This window comes from Coenobita brevimanus, chromosome 40, assembly GCF_032717465.1.
Source record: "Coenobita brevimanus isolate Jiangsu-jjx chromosome 40, ASM3271746v2, whole genome shotgun sequence".
NCBI classification, from domain to species: Eukaryota; Metazoa; Arthropoda; class Malacostraca; order Decapoda; family Coenobitidae; genus Coenobita; species Coenobita brevimanus.
In genome coordinates, this window is record NC_136993.1 from 17,679,176 (window position 1) to 17,699,548 (window position 20,373).

Genomic DNA, 20,373 nt, shown 5'->3' on the forward strand with positions numbered 1-20,373 from the left:
GACGAGCTTTAGGGCAAACTTTTCATTTTCATTCATTTAGGCACTGTCGACCCATTTTGTGGGAGATTGTAAATATATAAGTAATCTGCTTTGTATGTGTGTAATTTCCATATTCATGTTTATCATTACGTATTAATACATAATCCACTCAGTTCTCAGGGACATTGATAATACTTGTCTCAATGGAATGACATTATTTTAGTTATAGAAATAACAGTACAGTAATCTCTCAGTTTTCTGGACATAACAGAACCAAAGGCATGTTCGGGTAGTGGCAACATCCGGACAATGAAACTATTCCCCTACCATACCTAGACCCTATCAACACCCAACCTCCAACCTATACTTAACATATTTGTACAGTACTTGTGCTTAATTTGGCAGTGTTTTCCGGTCATTCAGGCATATTTAAACATTAAAACATGCAAAGGAATATCCAAAATAATGCTAAACATCAAGAAAACCATGCAGAAAAAAACACTGAAAACCAAAAAACACCCTACCTAAACTCCACTATACGTACAGTACCCCTCCTTATTTTGGCTGTGTTTTCCTTACATTCTGCCATATTTTGACACCAAAAATACATAGGATTATCTAAAATCATTTTCAGGAAAAAAACATGAAAAAAAAAACACTAATAACCAAAAAACACCCTTCCTATACACCACTGCATGTACAGCACCCCTCCTAATCTTGGCGCTGTTTTAACCCGCGGCGTTCCGTTGACGTACTTCCACGTCCTCACGTTTTGTCACTGCCAATCCCGTTGACGTACTTCAACGTCCTGCAATTGCAAGGTTCATAATTTCCACAATTTTCAAAATTCGTGCGAGATTTTCAATTCGCCCACCTACCCAAGCCTCCCCTACCTGCCACCAGGCGGGCAGCGTCCCAGACCCCGCGTGACCTGCGCTTACCCTTGTCTCGGTCACTCACCTGTTAGCAGTGACCCAGGTCAGACGTGGCGCATAAAGGTCTCTCAGACGACGAAATACAATCCACCCTGGATGCCTTCACTGGAGATAGTGATTCTCCACTTGATGATGATGTGGTGGATCGAGATTATGTGCAGCCTGAGGAGGAAATAACAAGCAGTGATGAGGAGGTCCCTTCGCCCCGGAAAAAGCGGTATGTCACGTATCGTAAGGCAAGGGAAGGCCAGCCTGCACCCAAAACACCTGCATGGACCTCTCTCCATCCCCTAGAGAGAGATTCTGATGAGGACGAGGATGAGGACGATGACGATGACGGCGGCTTAGGACGTGATGTTGCCTCGTGGTTGGGGAAGGAAAAAAATCTCACCCCGAGGATCAGAAGGTGGGGCGAGAAGGCAAATAACGTATGGCCTAGTGTTTTGTCTGGGGAAGGCGAAAGTGGTGTGGTGGGAGTGCGGGGTGAAAGGGAAAGTAGTGTGGCGGGTGCGAGGGGTGAAAGGGAAAGTGGTGTGGCGGGAGTGCGAGGTGAAAGGGAAAGTGGTGTGAGGGAGGCAGCACGAGCACGTGGTGCACGTAGGCCTAGGGGAGAGGAGGTGGAGCCACTCCCCAGCACGTCTTTCGCCATACAATATTCCCAAACTTCCTCCACACAGCCCCAGGATGTGGGGAAAGGAAGGAAAGGGAAGGGAAAGGGTAAAGGAAAAGGGAGAGGGAAGAGAAGTGCGAGTGATGAAAGGCGCCGCTCTCCACCTCCCCCACCACCACCGATGTTGCGTTGTGCCTTCAGCCATGTTTCAGAGAGTACCATAACTTCCTACACTACTGAAACTGTGTGGGATGGCGATATGACGCTCAGTATAATGGTAAGGCCAGTCAGTATGTGCTAAGTCTTATATAAACTTGAAACGGGTGTAATGTTTGCAGGAAAGTAATGTATAAGTTGAGAAATACTGTAAGTTGAACGAAGTGATATGAAAATTACACCCACTGTATAAATCTGCGAAAATATGATGCTCAGTATAACACTTTGGTCAGTAAATATGTGATAGCAAGAATATAAAGTGGAAACGGGTGTAATGTTAGCATGAATAAAATGTATAAGTTGAAAAATAGTGTAAGTTGTAATAATTGATGTCACGAGTACACCCACTGTGTAAATCTGCGAAAATATTACGCTCAGTAGAACATTCTGGTCAGTAAGTATGTGATAGGAATTATATAAAGTGGAAAAGGTTGTAATGTTAGTAGTAAGGTAAGTTATAAGTTGAATACTAGTGTAAGATGAAACAAATGACATCGCGATAACACTCACTGTGTAAGTACGCGATAATATGACGCTCAGTAGAATCGTAAGGTCTGAAATTATGTGATATCAATTATATCAAGTGTAAACATGTGCAATGTTAGTGGAGAATTATTATATAAGTACAAAAATAGGTTGCAAGTTGAAATAGTAGTCATAGCGACTTCACCGTCTGTGTTATTATGCGCTATTATTACGCTAAATATTTATGTAAGGCCTGAAACTATCTCAAAACAGTTCTCTAAAGTTGAAAAGTGTATAATGTTATTAGGAAAGTATTATGTAAGTAGAAAAAACACAATACAAGTTGAAACAACAGTCACAGCGAGTTCACTCACTATGTAAATAAGCGCTAACATTACGCTAAATGTTATCAAAAGGCCTGTGAATACGTAAAAACAGTTCAATAAAATGTAAAATGGTATAATGTTATTGTAGAAGTATTATGTAAGTAGAAAAAATGATATGTATCATGATTCTGGAATGTTAGCGATTCATCGTGACCAGTCTGCCCGATTTTGCTCGTTTCGCACGATGGTACAATGCTTATTTCAGCTCTATTTTTGTATAAAATCCAATTTACTCTTTTATCACATGTTTTTATGTTTGTAATAAATACATATCTACTTACTTTCATTGGTTTCCCAGACTTATAATACCATAGAAAACGTTAGAGGCTCAGACCACCTACAGAGAACACGGTGCCAGGCATACCTGTTTAGGGCAATTATGGACCCCGGGGAACAATTTCTTCATGACTGACCATTGTTTCTGACCAAAAGCGAAAGTTTTAGCAAAAAAAATTTGGGTCCAAAAATGGTCGGGATTGGGGAGTACCAGTGGTGAGAAAGTGGTTGGGACGGGGCGGGTTAAGGTCAATCTTCCATATTAAGACATCAGAACACACATAGGAATATCCAAAGTAATGCTAAATACCAAGATAACCATGGAAAAAAAAATGAAAAAACAAAACAAAAACAGCCTATACACTACTGTATGTACAGTACCCCTCCTAAGTTTGGCTCTCTTTTCCAGTCATTCTGCCATATTGAGACATCAAAACACACATAGGATTATCCATATTAAAGGTAAACATCAAGAAAACAATGCATAACCAACAAAAATCAAGAAACAACCTGCTAATGGTTTGAAAGTCTGTTGTCTGTGACAAATGATTACTCCTGGGACTAAAAAAAAAAAAAAAAAAAAAAAAAAAAAAAAAAATCGCTCGGCCAAACATAGCACCGGAAATTGGTTATATTGGTATAAATGGTATACCATCATTTTTGCTAGTGTTTATACTATAAAATGAACTAATAAAAACACATAAAACTGATGAGTAATATGACAGAAATGTAGTGGGAATAAAGTGTTCAAGAGTAAAACTTACCTTCATATAACCCCACCATCCTAATGCAAAATTTTGCCAGCACCTTCGAAGAGTTAAGCATATCTCTAGATGCAGAATGGCATGAGCTTTCTCGCGGGCACTTCGGAATTTCGATACAACCAATAGTATTCAAATGAATTGCCAAAAAAAATTGAAAACTCACGAGTCAATGTAATTGCCCGGGAGGACAGTAGGGACTAGGGGAGTTAGGGGGAAGCTGGGAGGGTATGGAAGTCGGACGCGAGGGGGGGAGCAGTGAGGCAGTAGGAAGGGTTTTCCCCCATCTGCCAACAGGTGGACTCTCCCACTTCTGTCAACAGGTGGATGGGTGCTTTTTCTGTACATTTACTTGTGACTTGCAGTCTGTTAGACACCGAGTGGCCATGCAGAAACAACTCACCGTGACTGGGGGACTTTCGTCGTTTGGTTGAGAGGTGGACGGATCCTGTCGCAGAACATGTACTCATAGCTTTTGGTCTGTGTTTGATGGTGGTGGTGGCTGGGAAAGATTTAGCCCAGTGGTCACTGGACATTCAGTGGGGATGCGTACACATGTTATGTCACCACTTGTGGGTTACAGTCATATTACTCGGGTGCTGGGGGTACGCTGGGAGTGACAGGACGTGCATATGACTTTGACCATTCAGTACAGTGGTAGACGGACATTTTAGCTCTGGTTGTGGGTTATGGACTATTTCCTGCTTACGGCTGAAGCCCAGAGTACTGAATGTTTGAACATGTTGACGGTCTGACTGAAGTTCTCGGGGACTTTTACATCCAGATGATAGCAAGTAAATTGGATAATGGCTTGATAGACCCAAGGTCCAGCATCTAGATAATGAACACGTCTGGATACTGAGCATCGGGATAATTGAGGGACTACTGAAGTTAACAGAGACGATAATGTGGAATGAAATGCATGCATGTGCATGAGCGAACACACACACACACACACACACACACACACACACACACACACACACACACACACAAACACATTCTTGTTTCTAAACACCGACTCCAGAAATATTTACTTGGTTTCACTGTGATTATCCATTGGCCAAATAAGCTATACATAAGGAACTGACAAGAACAAAGTATTAACAAACACATATTGCACTCACAGTGAGTACAGGTGCATACAAACTAAACAAACATAACCGCTTCACACACACACACACACACACACACACACACACACACACACACACACACACACACACACACACACACACACACACACACACACACACACACACACACACACACACACACACACACACACACACACACACACACACACACACACACATACACATCTATATATAAAAATAAATAGAGAGAGAGAGAGAGAGAGAGAGAGAGAGAGAGAGGTGTTTTACAGGGAATTTCTGTCACCAGGGATATCATGAAATCCCCTGGGAATTTGTGAAATGAGTTTAAATTAGGAAGGGTTTATTAAAGTTAAGCTAGTTAGGTTAGGTAGGGATAATCTAGGTTAAGTTTAGGGTAGGTTAGGCCAGGTTAGTTAGATTACGTTCGGTTACATTATTTTAACCCCTCCTCATGCAAGATGATGCAATGTGAGTCTAAGCCTTGCAATCTGAAGAGTAACCGATGATGCAACATAAGGCAACTTCCCTATAAATGGTCATAGAATCTTTTCCTGTGGATGGATTTGCGTCAAATTTGGTTGAGTCAAAGCTGAAGGTAGCCACATCTAAGGGAAATATATGGCAACAGACGGGAGCTTATCAGAGGGGCAAGCAGCCTATATTTAGCTCAGTATTCTCCTGACAGTCAGGCTCGAAGGGTGTGTGAGCGCATGGTCAGGCATTTAACCCGTGCCGTCCCGAGGACTTACTTCCACGTCCTCACGTTTTGTCACAGCTAATCCCGAGGACGTACTTCAACGTCCTGCAATTGCAAGGTTCATAATTTCCACAATTTTCAATTTTCGCGAGTCATTTTTGGTACGTATACACGGGACACCTTCCTCAACAAGATGCCAGGCAGAGACAATGCCTTACCCAGCATGACCTCCTCCCCTCCCCCCTGCATGCCCTTTTCTCAGCAATTCACCTGTTATCAGTGACCTGGCCAGTATAGCCATGTCATGCCACGGTACGAAATTCAGGGCCAGAGTGATTCCCCAATCAATGACAATGTGGAGGACAAACTTTACATAGCATTAGAGGAAGAAACAGTTAGAAATGATGATCAGGTAATGTGGCAAAAAAGGTCAGGTATTAGTGAGTGAAACAATGCTTATAATGCCTATATTACTGCTTGAAAACCAATATACTCTTGTACTACATATAAATTCGTAACAGTAAATAAATAAATACCGTTTATGAGTGGTGTGAAATAGTTATCCTCCCATAGAACTCGTTTTCTTTGGTGCCAGCCTGATAGAAAACCCAGTAAGGTAAGGAGGCTCTTCTACCTGTAATGAGTATTTTAAACCTCAGGTGAGCGATTTCTCTATCAATTTTCGATGTTTCTCACCAAAAGCGAAAGTTTTAGCAAAAAAAAAAGGGTCGAAAAATGGTCGGGATTGGGGGGTACCAGTGGTCAAAAAGTGGTCGGGACGGGGCGGGTTAAACCTGTATTTCCTACTACTGCACCATCCATACCTTATATGTGTATAGTGATACTGTGTTATATATAGTGCAGTGTGCTTGTGAAAAAAGTGTATACGTATTTCTTATCTATTTTCAGAGAAAGCCAGACTTGAACACTCCTAACCAATTTTTACCGTTCCCCTCCTGTTTTACAATTAACCTACAATGTCTCGCAAGGGCATATCAGAGAAAGAGTACATGACAACTGACACCACTGCGATCACTCCTATAACAACTGACACCACTGCCATCACTCCTATGACATGTGACGCCACTGCCATCACTCCTATGACATGTGACACCACTGCCATCACTCCTATGACAAATGACACCATTGCCATCACTCCTATGACCATTGACATACTCAATCTTCTAACTCATACCATCCATCAATCAATTAATCTACATGGAGGAACTCATGCAGTAGCTCTTGATATTTCTAAAGCTTTCAACAGAGTAAGGCACCGTTCCCTGCTGTCCACACTCCCTTGATATGGACTAATGTATTTTGTTCCTTCGATTTCTTCACATATTAGTGAAAGGAAAATAAAAGTAAAAGTAGATGATGTATATTCCAATTTTCACTCAATTAACGCCGGTGTGCCACAGGGGTCAGTTCTGGTGCCAACCCAATTCCTGGTTCATATTAATGACCTCTTATCTGTCACCCACAATCCCATCCACCCATACACAGATAACTGAACACTACATAGTTCATTCACACTCAGTCACCCATTTACAAAGTCTAATGTCTTTATCTCTCAACTCAGTAGAGCCATCTCCATAAATAAAGACCTATCTACGATCAGTGAATGGGGACAAAACAACCTTGTCTCATTTAATGCTAGTAACACTAAATATATACAATTTTCTAATAGATATTGCCAGATTCGTACATTACCTTCAGTGTTACTAATAATCCTATCTCCAAAAGTATTGAAATTCTTGGCATCTCACTTAACAATGCCCTCAGCTGGATCGCTCATGTTAGATCACTTGCTAGAACCGCACCAAAAAACCTTGAATGATTGTACAGAGTCCATAACTTCTTCGCTGATGAGCAGTTAACTGTAATTTATAAGTCATGTGTGCTCTCCACTTGAATACTGCTCACCCTTGTGGAATGGATGTGGAGAGGTTGCACTAAAACAACTAGACAATATTCAGAACAAAGCTGTTAGGATTATTAACAACCCTGCCATTACACATAAACTACCTCCCCTGCAAGTAAGTAGGTATGTTGCCTCCCTTGCTTTATTTTACAGATATTTTTATGGCAAATGCTCAGACGAAGTTGTGTCCATGGGGACATCTCTTCATGCCTTCCCTCGTGCTACATGGGCATCTGGTTGTGCTCATGACTGGAATGTCATTCAGCCATGTTCCTGAACTTCTTCCTATCAGAATTCTTTCATTCCCCGAACTGCGTCTCTGGAACTCGCTTCCCCAGGGTTGTTTCCCTCCAGATTTCAACCCACAGCTGTTCAAGTCTAACTGATACAGAAATATTTTGAACAGAGGACACCAGTAATCTGGTGTATGGATTTTTTTTTTATTCGTTTGTTTTTCCATCCTCTGTTCTGTTATTAAAAAAAAAAAAAAAACACCACTGCCGTCTCTCCTATGACAACTGACATCACTCCCATGACAATTGACACCACAGTCATGACTCTTATACAACTGACACCACTGCCATCACTCCTATGACAAGCGACACCACTGCCATCTCTCCACACACACAAACACACACACACACACACACACACACACACCGTTCGCTGGCGCAGTAGTAGCGTTCTCGTTTGCCATCTTGTAGACGGGAATTCGCGCCTCGCTCAGGTTGCGAAAAATTTCACTGACGAAGTGGGTGGTTACTGTCCCCCTTGAGGAAAGGGATGGGTGTGTGCATGTGTGAAGGTCACAGCCTTGCCCTTAGATCGGACTATATGAGCTCTCAGCTCCCTTCTGGGAGGGTAAAAGCTGACGATCACGACCATCAAATGATCCTGACCGACCAGGTGAATTACACACACACAGGCTGTGATAGTACCTGTCCTCCTCTCTGCAACTCCATCTCCTCTCAAGAAACACTACAACACTGCTAGAGGACGTGAGTAACCAGTTTTTTTGTCTAGTTTTAATACAATTGAATTATAAGGTATGAAATGTGTGTTTACCATATATTTCTCATAGGGAAAACATTGTGGATTTCATTGCTATTCTATCAAAAGTTATACTCGTAAAGGATAGGTAGCGTCAAAATCTGAAGAAAGCTTGATCAAGCTGATGATTTCTTATGCATACTTTTGTAAAGCAAATTAACCTATGTATGAAAATAAGTGGGGAAAAGTTACGAAAGACGAACATACTCAGCCTAGAGGCCAGAGCAAAGTTGCTGTCACTACACGCAACCCATCATAACTTTTCAAAAATCATTTTCTCCATAACAATAAGGGTTATAACACTGTGAATTATATCATGGGCTTCCCAAACCTTTGGGCTACAAAACTGGGAAGAATGTATATATACGTCTGTTACAGTCTCACTAACAACATACGAAATAATAAACAAATCAGACGTTTCTAGGCGATTTTCGTAGTTTTTTTCGATTTACCCAAAAACCATTGGACGTATCAACTTGAAACTTTCATAGATGAAAGATCGTGATATTCTACATATAGACATGTCCTTTGCAACTGCTCTTCCTGGAAAAAATTTTCACGGTGATGTTGGGCGGTTATGAGAAGCTAGTTTTCATGTAAATTAGGTTTATTCAGGCTTCATTTTTGTGCATTTTTCATCTGTTTTATGTTTTTTTTTTCTTATCTTACAGTATAATCATCAACGAAGATGATGGCAAGCGATTTATAACAACACAAGCACTTTCCTAGGGAAAATTGGGCCATAGAAATTTTTCCCTTGCCGCATGAGCGGAGCCAGCCTGAGCGAGGTTTTGGTTGTGTGCGTGGAATCAAAACTTATTGAGAACTCATGGTGCATGACACGGTTAAATAAATGCTAAGTTATGTTAAACGTTTATCTGAATTAACCTAACCTAACCTACAGTAGACTGACCTAATCTAAACTTAACCTACATTATCCCAGCCTAACCTAACAATCTAAATTAACCGAACCTTAATTAACCTATCCAGATTTAAACTCATTTCACGAATTCCCTAGAGATTTCATGATTTTCCGGTTTCAGAAATTGCCTGTAACATATATATATATATATATATATATATATATATATATATATATATATATATATATATATATATATATATAAAGTAGGTTCTTTTTCCGTGTTTGTTTAATATCGTCATAGTCGTACCCAAAACACCAACTTTATAAATAATCGTGCTATTTTCATTTAAAAACTCTTGAAAAAAATAGTGTTACTAAAGAAGTAAAAAAAAAAATGTTCAAAGTCCACAGATACACTTTAATCTGAAGATCATCATTTTCACTGTAAGAACCCGAAGAAGCAAATGTATGCCTCATCTGGCGGATTACGGCTTTAGTTAGAATGTGCTTGTGCCGTGATTCAATTCCATAAACACTATGGGAAGGTTCAGATGTCAGTTTCTCGTCCCTTTCAACACTCAAAGATTGTGATGTCAGAACAGGCAGCTCCAGCTTGGTGCCATTCCACATTGTTTCCTGAAGTTCCTGGTGAGAAAAGTACTCTGCTAGAGCAGAGCCATGATTTCGCGAGAAATAAGTCAAATATTCTGGTTGGCTGATCAACTCGGCTGGGTTGATCTTCGGCAAGTGATCACCTGTACAACAAACTATCAGCTGATCACGTTCCCTCCTCTGTCCTCCCGCTCGCTCACCAACAGCAACTAATATGGCGACATAAATAATTAATAAAGAATGTTTACCTGTATATGGAAAGCATATAAGCAACTGCATGACTCAGTATTTACTACTCATTATATGTAATGACATTACAAACGTTTTTGTCATCGTAACACCAGCCACACTACATTTACAAGCTGACACTATCATCGAAATGTTTAGCCAGTAATTCTTCGAACTTGTCTGGCTTCACCACATTTGAGTTATTTTGTGAAGATATTTGCACTGTAGCACCAGTCGAACAGGGCAGTACTCCCAAGGTTGATGGCAAGCTGGTGATAGGGAGAGCTGGAGCTCCCGTTTCACCAGCCCTTAGGACTTGATCCTGACCATCTCCCTTTTCTGAACATTTTCAGTGCATTCATTTACACAGAGAGTAGGCCAGCATGCTCTCATAATACCTCTACCTTCAACTGTCTACACCACACTACATGCGCATAACATATCACACCTTTTATTCACATCTTTAGTAATGGCCGCTACAATCTTACAATCAAATAAGGTGGTACCTCGGATTGCCACCACCGGCAGGGTAGGGCTGGAGGCACAGGGTCCTCCCGGTCGCCATCAAGCGACTGTGCCGGCAGCGACTGTTGCTATTTCCGGGAATGCTCGTCGGCGAAGAGGTGACGGTGCGGCTTTATTCTTTACCAACATCCGCGGCCTTACCACAAATTTAAACTCAGTTCATTTTTTCCTTCAGTCCATATCCCCTTTGGCCCTTTTCCTCACAGAACCACAAATCTCACCCTCTACCGATATATCTCCATTTTGTTTTCCCGGTTACCATCTCCTTACAAACTTTCGAAACAAGGGCGGCACCTGTTGTTATATCAAATCCCAATATGCAGTTGATACTATTTTAAACTTCACTTCATCCAGTTTTGATTACTCATTATATAAATTAAATTGCCAAAACATTACCAAATATATCTGTGTAGTTTATCGTTCCCCCAGTGCTTCTTCGGAACCCAGTGTATTTGATTCCATATCCACTCAGTTGAGTAACCTTGACCTTGCCCTTGGCAATGAAATTACCATTTTGGGTGATTTTAACATACACAATGTTGAATGGTTATTGCATTCTGCCCGGACTGACGACACTGGTCTAGAATGCGAGCTGTTTGCAGAATCGTTTAATCTCACCCAGTTGGTAAAGCAACCAACCAGAATACCTGATAATCCTGACCATAATGCCCATCTCTTGGATTTATTCTTGACAAATAATCCAGATCAATACAGGATAGAGGTACTGTCACCACTTGGATCCTCTGACCACAATCTCATCAAAGCCTCATTAGTTAACCCTCCTACACCTCCCCAATTCTACCCAGTCCCACATTTGCGACTTAATACTAGCTGGTATGGATTTATTCATACCAAGTCAACAATTCACTAAAAGATCAAACTCTCCAAAATGGTTTGATGGCAATTGTGCCAGAGCAACAACCCAAAAGTCATTAGCATATAACTCTTACTTAAAATAAAAAACATCTGAATCACTCTCCCAATTTAAAATTGCTAGAAATCATGCAAAAGCTGTATTAAATCTATCTAAATCAAACTTTCTTCAAAAGCAAGCATCAAAACTACTTAACAACCCTAATGACAATAGAATATTCTGGTCAACTCTTAATTCTTTCAATAATAACTTTAACAAGTCATCTTCCATTCCCCCACTAAAATCTTCAGATGGCAATATTACAAATGACCCACGTGGGAAAGCAGATATCTTTGCTAATACCTTTGCAAGAAACTCTACCATAGATGATACCAGCCAGAATGTCTCAGTACTGGAACTTGATTCTCCCGAAATTGCCCCACTTAAAATACAAAGATTCGTAAAATCCATCCTAGACAATTTACCCTCCAACAAAGCTCCAAGCCCAGATGGAATTCCGTCAATTGTTTTGAAAAAGTGTTTCCCTGAACTTGCCTCTGTCCTAGCCAAATTATTCAGACTATGCATACGTACTTCTTTATTCCCAAATTTATGGAAAGAAGCCAATATCCACCCAGTTCCGAAGAAAGGAAGTTCGTCTGACCCCTCCAATTACAGACCAATAGCTGTCACATCTTCTCTTGATAAGGTATTTGAAACTTTAATTAATAAGCATATTGTTAAACATCTTGAATCCAACAACTTAATTAGTGATAGACAATATGGTTTTCGCCACGAAAGATACACCATTGACATACTCAATCTCTTAACTTATACCATCCATCAATCAATTGATCTTTTTGGAGAAACTCATGCAGTAGCTTTTGATATCTCTAAAGCTTTCGACAGAGTATGGCACCGTTCCCTGCTGTCCAAACTCCCTTGCTATGGACTAACGTCTTTTGTTCCTTTGATTTCTTCTTATCTTAGTGACAGGAAAATAAGAGTAAAAGTAGATGATGTATATTCGAATTTCCACTCAATTAACGCCGGCGTGCCGCAGGGATCAGTTCTGGCGCCAACCCTATTTCTGGTTCATATTAATGATCTCTTATCTGTCACTCACAATCCCGTTCACTCATATGCAGATGACTCAACACTACATAGTTCATTCACACTCAGACATCCATTTACAAAGTCTAATATCTCTACCTCTCAACTCAGTACAGCCATCTCCATAAATCAAGATCTAGCTACAATCAGTGAATGGGGACAAAACAACCTTGTCTCTTTTAATGCTAGTAAAACTAAATATATACAGTTTACTAATAGACAGATATTGCCAGATTCGTACATTACCTTCAGTGCTACTAATATTCCTATCTCCAAAAGTATTGAAATTTTTGGTGTCTCACTTAACAATGCCCTCAGCTGGACCTCTCATGTCAGATCACTTGCTAAAACCGCCTCAAAGAAACTTGGATTATTGTGCAGAGTCCGTAACTCCTTCGCCGATGAGCAGTTAGCTATAATTTATAAGAGTCATGTGCTCTCTCAGCTTGAATATTGCTCACCCTTGTGGAATGCATGTGGAGAGGTTGCATTAAGACAACTAGACAAAATTCAGAATAAAGCTGTAAGAATCATTAACAACCCTGCCATTACATATAAACTACCTCCCCTGCAAGTAAGAAGGAATGTTGCCTCCCTTGCATTATTTTACAGATATTTTTTTGGCAAATGCTCAGACGAAGTTGCGTTCATGATGCCACCTCTCCATGCCTTCCCTCGTGCTACACGGGTATCTGGTAGCGCTCATGACTGGAATGTCACTCAGCCATATTGCAGAACTTCTGCCTATCAGAATTCTTTCATTCCCCGAACTGTATCTCTCTGGAACTCGCTTCCCCAGAATTGTTTTCCTCCAAATTTCAACCCACAACTGTTCAAGTCTAACTGTTACAGATATTTTATGAATAGAGGACACCAGTAATCTGGTGTACGGATTTTTTTTTTTTCCCCATTTGTTTTTCCTTCCTCCGTTCTGTTATTAAAAAAAAATAATAATAAACAATAATAACCACCATATAATTCTTATTTACTTAGCCATGGTTAAAAATGAGGAAAAGTGGGAAGAATGTGAAGAAGTACTGAGAATCAGCTGAGCTGTGTTTACGTTTGCGATCCAACAGCGGGAGGTTGGAAGGGGGCAACACTGCTCCCAACCATTGTTGAGTCAAAGTCAACCTGAAGGGTCCCGGTTGGAATTTGATGACGTCACAGTGTTGGATTTTGTCCTCGCCTGGACAAGAAAATGGCGCCGAAGGCAACATTATGACGTAAAAAGTCAACAGAAATCAACTTCGGTTGACTTTTAATTCTCGCGAAATCACGGCTCAGGTTCACTGATGCCAGTTTAAGAAAGATTGATTAGTTCAGACCATTGGGTAGCTTCAGTGCTGATGGCTGTGATCTTTTTCACTTTTTTCCAGGCTGATTTTCCACTTCTGAAAAAATAATAAATTTATTCATAATTCCATTTTAGATGTAATCCCAATCAGTTTTAGAACTGCTGGTTTATACTGAACTTAAATATAAAAATAAGTTTTATACAACTCAGTAATAATTTTTTCCCCATTTTCAATTATTAACAAATGTTTACCTGAAGGACAGAACTTGTGATCAGTTTCTCTCATTTCCACGTCATTAGACTTCATCATGGACTACAGCACATTCTCGGGCAGCAAGCCCCAAATGCATCGTACATCGGGTTGTTCAAAGCAACACCCTGGGTTATTGTACAATGCTACTCACGCGCACCACCAGTCTTTTCCATTCACACGACCCACCCTGCCCACTCCGCCGATCCTTGCACTCACCCGACCCACCCTGCCCACTCCGCCGATCCTTGCACTCACCCGACCAGTTGTACCTAATAATGATATGGTTGTAGAAGTACAGAACTCTATGATAACTGGCTGTCGGAGTCCCATCAGGTTGACTTAATTATTATCCTCCACCTTTAGCAAGGCAAGACGATATAGTTTTTGTCAGTGAATGTCTATGTCTGTCCATCTATCTGTCTATCTATCTATTGCCAGACGCCTCAATCCTGTAAAGATTGGCAACAAACAAATCGATTTTATGTTGCCTTGTGCCCCCCTATTTCGCTGCGATACCCCCCAGGTCACACACCCCTCTCTCATATATCTCTCCACTCCATTCTTTCATCTCACCCATGGCCTCCCCCTCCTCTAAACTCATTCACCAAGCCTTGCAATTCCCCATCGTCTTCACTTAACAACACAGTATCGTCTGCAAATTACAGTACAGGGAGTTCCCAAACGTTGCCCTCTCTCTTCAGGGCTGCTGCAGAATCCACTGCTCTACCTAATATCTCTTTTATAACCCCATTCATATAAAGACTGAACATCCACGGAGACAAGACCCATCCATGTTTCAATCCAGCATTCAACTACAAAAATTCACCCAATTCACTATCCACATGCACTGCAGCCTCTGCCTCCTCATACATACTCTTCATGGCATTCAACAACTTCCCATTTACTCTACATACTCTTAACACTTTCCACATTCCTTGTCTATCCATCCTGTCATATGCTTTCCCCAAGTCCTTGAAGGTCGCAAACAACTTCTTTCCCTTCTCTAGAAACTTTTCCACTAACGACCTAAAAATGAAAATCTGATCAATGCAACCTTTTACCTTCCTAAATCCTCCCTGTCCTTCATCAACTAATTACTCTGTTATTACTCTAACTCTACCAGTTTGTATGCAACCATACACTATTCCTATTACACTAAGAAGACAAATGCCCCAATGATTACTACACACTTCTTTTCCCCTTTTCCTTTGTACAGGGGAATATTTATACCTGACTTCCATACCTCTGGGACTCTACCTTCCTCCCAGGCCAATCTGCACAGCTTCCAAATCCATTTTACTACTATCTCTCCCACACGCTTCAGCATTTCACCACACACTTCATTAGTTCCTCGGGCTTTCTTCATTTTGTCTTTCTACATTGCATCCATTACTTCCACCTACTGATTTCTTCCTCTCTTCTCACGTCCCTCCTTCACCCAGCCATTCCTTAACCACTTATTCTGGCATCACCTTCATTCTCTATACATATCACTTCTTGAAAGCGTTCTCTCCATCTGCTAACTTTTCTCCCATCTCCACTAGCAATCTGAGGAGTAGACGGTAGCACCAGTCGAGCAGGGCAGTACTCCCAAGGTAGATGGAATGCTGATGACAGGGAGAGCTGGAGCTCCCGTTTCATCGGCCCTTGGGACTAGTTCCTGACCATCCCCCATTGCTGAACCTTTTCACTTTTTCAGTAACACAGAGTAGGCCAGCATGCTCTCAGATACAGTTTCTCTAACTGTCAACAACAAACTATATGCACAGTACACACTACACTTCCTTTTCAAAATTGGTAAAAAAAAAATGGCGACTAATAACCAAGCTTCAGAGTCCCTGGGGGGGGGGGAAGATGAATGCCCCCACCATCCACCCCTCTCCCGGTGACGACTCAACGAGCTGCCTGGAACCACTGTCCAACTCACTTTTTCATCGTTTCTACGACATTCGTGGCCTTTCCTCTAACTTTCGCTCTGTTGAGCACCACCTCTCCTCCTCTAAACCTCACCTTCTTTTTCTAATTGAGACTCAGCTGTCTGATGTAACTGATAGCAAACCCTTTTCTGTATCCTCCTACTTTCTCTATACTCATTTAAAAGCCAAAAGTGATTGTTGTGTATGTGTACGCAATGACTAATCTTGCCTTCTTGTTCATGAACTTGATTCTTCTGAATTCTCTACTCTCTGGCTTTATGTTTCCTGTCATTCTCTGACTAAATATATCTTCACTGTTTACTCATCCCCTAATTGTACTGACTATAAAAAATTCTTTGACTATCTTCCTTCCACGATGGAACACAATCTATCCATTTCTCCTTTCTCTGAAATCGCCAGTCTAAGAGATTTCAATGTTCACCACCACCTTAGGCTCTCCTCTCCTTTCACTGATCCACCTGGTGAACAAGCCTAAGTCCTTTCTATCCTTAATGACCTAGAACAGCTTGTACAGCACCCTACCCGTATCCCTGACAGCCTTGGAGAGAGTTCCAACATACATGACCTCCTCCTTAAAACTAATCCTTCTGCTTACACTGTCAATTATTTCCTCTCCGTTGGGCTCCTCCGATCACAACCTTATTACTTAACCTGTCCTATCGCTCCAGTATGGGCTGTGGACCCTCTAAAGAAACGTCGATTGTGCCACTTAGGAGCTGCGGATAGGGAAGCCCTCACGCGGTACTTCTTTGATTTTCCCTGGAATGATTTTTGCTTCCATGGTTGGGAGCCATCTGAGTGTGCCTCACGCATTACGGAGGTTATTCTCTCGAGCATGGAAGCATACATTCCCTTCTCTAATCCTTTGACTAATGCAAGAAAGCCTTGGTTAAATCACGATTGTTCTAATGCTATCCACAACAAGGAGAGGGCCTATAAAAGGTACCAAGAATCACATCCTTTCTATGTTTCTACCCGGAATTGTGCTAAATTCGTTCTTTGCCCTGCTAAAAATAATTTCATCCATACTAAATGCTCTCACCTCTCCAACTCGAATTCTTCCCACTCCTTCCGGCACCTTGCCAAAAACCTTTCTAACAACTTTACCTCATCACCCTTCACTCCTCTTTTCTACTCTGATGGCTCTGTAGCAACTTCTACTGATATAGCAGATCACTTCACTCAGACTTTCTCCTCCAATTCCACCTTAGACAATTTCGGTGCTGTTCCTCCATCACTTCCCTCCTCTGACTTCTTTATGGCTAACATAAAAATTTCTTCACCTGATGTATTTTATGCCATCACTGGCCTCAGTATTAACAATGTATGCCTGATGGAGTCCCTCCTGTTGTCCTCAAGAACTGTGCTTCTTTGCTTACACCCTGCCTAGGTAAACTCTTTCGCCTTTGTCTATCAACTTGTACCTTTCCTACTTGCTGAAAGTTTGCTCTCATTCAGCCAGTCCCAAAGAAGGGTGACCACTCCCAGCCCTCTAACTATCGTCCAATTGCTTTAACATCCTGTGTCTCAAACGTTTTCGAGTCAATTCTTAATAGAATAATTTTAAAGTATCTTTCCTATCACAACCTTCTTTCTGATCGTCAGTATGGGTTCTGTCAGGGACACTCCACTGGCGATCTTCTCACCTACCTTTCAGACTCCTGGTCATCCTCCTTTCGGGACTTTGGCGAAAGCTTTGCCATTCCACTTGATATCTCTTCTCAATAAGATGGAGTCAAAGTCTTTTCGTCTCATTAACTCTCCTCCTCTTACTGGCTCCCTTCATCCTGTGTCTCTTTGCCGCACTGTTGCATCTTTATCTCTTTTCTATCGCTACTTCAATGGCCACTGCTCCTCTGAACTGTCTGCTTGCATCCCTCCACCTCTACGGCGGGCGCGTAGCACCCGTCTAGCGATACACTCTTATCCATTTTCTGTCTCTAATGCAAGAGTTACCGTTACTCTTAGTCCTTCATTTATGCAAAAGGTCAACTCTAGAACTGTCTCCCTTTGTCTGTATTTCCTGCTTCCTATGATCTCCACACAGTGTGTCCAGTCATCTCGAAATGAACGGATCTTGAATTTGGTTCTCTTTTGTATTGTTTTTGTTTTTTTCTTGGAAGGAACAGTTTGCAGGCTCCTGGCCTTTGGTTCCTTCTTCCTTGCATAAAAAAATTTGACATTTACATCTTTCACTGCCCGACTAACTTCTTTATCACCCTGTCTTACTCTCTTTACCTCTTTCCAGAACATTTTCTTACATTCCCTCCACTTTACACTCAAATTCCTTCCATATTCTCATCCACTCTTTTCTTACTCTCTCTTACTAACTTTTTCACCTCTCTCTTCTTCTCTACATACAACTCTCTTTTGTCTTTCAAATTCCTCCATGCTCCTGCTTCTCATCCACTCAGTATTTGCTTTCGCCTTTTGTGCCAAAGTTTGTCTCAGCTCTTCATTCCACAATGGTATTCCTTGCACCGCCTTGTGTCATCTCGTCATTGCACACACCACCTCACATGCTGCACATATTTCTTCTGTGAAAATCTTGCACACACCTTCCACCTCCTCCATCTGCTCCAAATTATATTTGCCCAATCATTCCTTCACTTCTCTCTTACTGTATAATCTGCTTCTCTTCCATCCTCTTTTGCAACCATTCTACCATCCTTGAATGGACTGCTTCTTCCTCTCCATCATTCTTTCAATTCCTCCGTTGCATTTGACATTGGCCACCACCTCATGTTGGTCAGAAAGTCAACTGCCCTAACCTCTATATGCTCTTGCATCCATTACACACGTTCTCATACATACACACACACACACACACACACACACACACACACACACACACACACACACATACACACACACACACACACACAAACATATAGATAGATAAATAGATTGATAGATTCATTGACAGACAGATAGGTAGATAGATAGACTGATAGATAGATAAACGGATAGATACATAAAAAAGAGATAGATAGAATGATAGATATATATATGTGTGTGTGTGTGTGTGTGTGTGTGTGTGTGTGTGTGTGTGTGTGTGTGTGCGCTCGCGCGCGTGTTTTCCAAATATCTCGAAAAGTTGTTGACGAATACTCGCCAACCCTTCAGGAAGTAGCAACTATGTGAATGAGGAGAAATTATTAACTTTTCGTGAGGATTCGATCAAAATCGCCCGAATGCCAACCGTCATATATCAAATTGAATTTTGGCCAGTATTTCAATAATGGATTGATATATTTTCTTCAAATTTGATTAGAAAGTAGCTTGTACCTTAGCCAACAACATATTTTGACGGGAGATAAGTATTCGGCCCCCATCAATATTTTTCGTTTTTATTTAGTTCCAATGTTGGCCATCAGGTGCGCCACTGCAGCAACTGCAATGTACATTTTGTCGGAATAAGTCGCACAAGTTGTGTGTGCGTATATATATATATATATATATATATATATATATATATATATATATATATATATATATATATATATATATATATATATATATATATATATATATATATATATATTCTGTGACACGCACACAATATGGTGCATATCCCCAGTTCCTGATTGCCACTACCTGTAATCTTAGTTAATTTTTTCGTATGAAAACATGACAGAGAAAGTTTCCAGTGTTTACCTTAACGATGTATTATTACCTCATATATATATATATATATATATATATATATATATATATATATATATATATATATATATATATATATATATATACAGTATATATATATATATATATATATATATATATATATATATATATATATATATATATATATATATATATATATATATTTACTGTGCACACTATCGTCTTTTACATTCTTATGAAATGCAGTGCACGTTTATGAATGTCTCATTATTAGATTATGAGCTGCAAGGTCGTAAAAAATATAGCAAATATTTGTAAACAAGCTAGTCAATCGTGGTTCAATTCTGCCACCAGTATCTTTGTCACATGAAATATTACAGTGCCTTTCCTTCAACTACATTTGTCAAAGTAAAAAGTTTAAATAAATATTACAGAAAGTACTGGTCCTATTTTATTGATGTCTGCGTCCTGCAGGTGAGCTGTGGGGGGCTCGTCAGCCAAACGGAACCTGGACTGGGATAGCTGGCATGCTTGGGAGTGGCGCTGCAGACCTCGCCATCGCCAGCCTTTTCATTACAAGTCTGAAGGGCCGAATGGATACCCAGCATTATAGTTCTTCATTCGATCAAAACGTGAGCATTAGTCT

The 20,373-nt window shown here is 40.7% G+C and overlaps 1 protein-coding gene across 1 annotated transcript in view; it reads left to right on the top strand.

The window, feature by feature from the left end:
* LOC145396974 (ionotropic receptor 21a-like) overlaps window positions 1–20,373 on the top strand; it is a 191,966-nt gene that overhangs the window by 94,770 nt on the left and 76,823 nt on the right. Inside the window, exon 9 of the mRNA XM_080270204.1 lies at window positions 20,202–20,359. Within this exon, the coding sequence (XP_080126330.1) occupies window positions 20,202–20,359 (158 nt within the window). The remainder of the gene's footprint in view (window positions 1–20,201; window positions 20,360–20,373) is intronic.